General features: G+C 47.7%; 1 protein-coding gene across 1 annotated transcript in view; it reads left to right on the forward strand.

Moving 5' to 3' along the window:
• Window positions 1-926: 926 nt before the first annotated feature.
• The window catches only part of LOC129715739 (cGMP-dependent 3',5'-cyclic phosphodiesterase-like), a gene marked incomplete at its 5' end in the record, with an annotated part of 34,569 nt that continues 32,995 nt past the window's right edge, over window positions 927-2,500 (forward strand). Inside the window, one exon of the mRNA XM_055665592.1 lies at window positions 927-979. Coding sequence (XP_055521567.1) covers window positions 927-979 — 53 coding nt within the window. The remainder of the gene's footprint in view (window positions 980-2,500) is intronic.

Here is a 2,500-nt window from a genome sequence, read left to right on the forward strand (position 1 = left end):
GACTGGGGGAGAGTATGTGTTCGCACGGACTAGAAGGGCCGACGATGGCCTGTTTCCGTGCTGTGCTGTAATTGTTATATGTTATATGGTTATATGGTCCTGTTTCGCATTGTCTCACTCTATGACTATGATTGCTCTGAGAGGGAAAGATAGATCAGCCGTGATTGAATGGCGGTGCAGACACGATGGGCCGAATGGCTTATTTTCCCTCCTATGTCCTGTGCTATTGAGGGAGTGCAGCGTAGGTTCACCAGGTTAATTCCGGGATGTGGGGGAATGTCATATGCTGAGAGAATGGAGCGGCTGGGCTTGTACACTCTGGAGTTTAGAAGGATGAGAGGGTTTCTTATTGAAACATATAAGATTGTTAACGGCTTGGACACGCTAGAGGCAGGAGACATGTTCCCGATGTTGGGGGAGACCAGAACCAGGGGCCACAGTCTAAGAATAAGGAGTAAGCCATTTAGAACGAGACGACGAGGGAAACACTTTTGTGGAATTCTCTGCCTCAGAGGGCGGTGGAGGCCGGTCTCTGGATACTTTCAAGAGAGAGCATGATAGGGCTCTTAAAGATAGCGAAGTCAGGGGATATGGGGAGAAGGCAGGAACGGGGTACGGTGATGATGAGGAAAGATTGAAAAGACTAGGCTTGTATTCACTGGAATGTTAGAAGGATGAGGGGGAATGTTAAAATGATATAAGGACTGGACAAAGCTAGATGCAAGGAAAATGTTCCCAATGTTGGGCGAAGCAGGGGCTACAGTCTTAGGCTACACATATGTTTCTATGTATAGCCTTTCCGCTGACTGGCTAGCGGGCAAACAAGGAAGCCTTTCACTGTACCTCGGTACAAGTGGACAATAGCCATATTAGACTAAGCTGACCTGAAGCTCTGGAATAACGAGTGCCCACTTCACTTCCCACAGGTGAACTGTATGACCTCGAAGCCACGTCGCTCCAGTTGAAGATTGTTCAGTATGTAAGTCTTCAGTTTGCTCATTCGTCGGTTCATACGCTCCCGGCCACTCGGCCCATCGATTCTACCCCGCCATTCAATCGTGGCTGACCCTCCCGACCCCCATTCTCCTGCCTTCCCCCCGTGACCCCCCGACACCCGTACTAATCAACAATCTGTCAACCCACTCTTTTTCACACCGAGAGTGGTGAGTCTGTGGGATTCTCTGCCTCAGAGGGCGGTGGGCATTTGCAAGAGAGAGCTGGATAGGGCTCTTAAAGATAGTGGAGTCAGGGGATATGGGGAGAAGGCAGGAGGAACGGGGTACTGATTGGGGGTGATCAGCCATGATCACATTGAATGGCAGTGCTGGCTCGAAGGGCCGAATGGCCAACTCCTGCACCTATTGTCTATTGTCTATAACACACTGACTTGGCCTCCACAGCCGTCTGTGGCAAAGAATTCCACAGATTCACCACCCTCTGGCTAAAGAAATTTATCTAACGCTCTCTTAAATCCATCCAGTGACTTGGCCTCCACTGCCTTCTGTGGCAGGGAATTCCACAGATTCACAACTCTCTGGTTTAAAACGTTTTTTCTCACCTCAGTCTTAAATGACCTCCCCTTTAGTCTAAGACTGTGGCCCCTGGTTCTGGACTCGCCCAACACTGGGAACATTTCCCCTGCATCTAGCTTGTCCAGTCCTTTTATAATTTTATATGTGTCTATAAGATGCCCCCTCATCCTTCTAAACTCCAGTGAATAGAAGCCTAGTCTTTTCAATCTTTCAATGTGGGGATGTTACATGAAAACAGTTTTTTTTCCCCTTAACTTATTTTTTCCCAAGACAGCTTTTTTTCTGTTTGTCAATTTCCAAAGGGATTTTACGCAGTCAAGCAAAATGGTGTGATAATCAATTTTGCCCCAGTCATAAGGTAATAAGTGATAGGAGCAGAATTAGGCCATTCGGCCCATCAAGTCTATTCCACCATTCAATCATGGCTGATCTACCCCTCTATTCTAACCCCCCTTCTCCCCATAACCCCCGACACCCGTACTAATCAAGAATCTCTGCCTTAAAAAATGTCCACTGACTTGGCCTCCACAGCCTTCTGTGGCAATGAATTCCACAGATTCACCATCCTCTGACTAAAGAAATTCCTCCTAATTTCCTTCCTAAAGGAACCTTCTTTAATTCTGAGGCTGTGCCCTCTAGTCCTAGACTCTCCCACAAGTGGAACCATCCTCTCCATACTCACTCTATCCAGGCCTTTCACAATTCGGCGTTTCATTATTCATATCATCTCTTTATATCCGATTCACGTTGTGGAGGCAGTGGTTTGAGAAGTAGAGTCGTATCGAGTACCAGTGGGTTGTGAAGCTTGCTAGTGGAGTACCTGTACAGGGATTACTTAGTGCATGCCGTGTAGATAGAGACCTGTAGAGAAGAAATAGGCCCTTCGGCCCAACTTGTCCATCCTCACCAAACCAATCTGGTTCCATTTGTCACAGTTTGCCCCTCTCTGTCTCTGCCCCCTCTCACTC

Source organism: Leucoraja erinacea, unplaced genomic scaffold (assembly GCF_028641065.1).
Source record: "Leucoraja erinacea ecotype New England unplaced genomic scaffold, Leri_hhj_1 Leri_1363S, whole genome shotgun sequence".
NCBI classification, from domain to species: Eukaryota; Metazoa; Chordata; class Chondrichthyes; order Rajiformes; family Rajidae; genus Leucoraja; species Leucoraja erinaceus.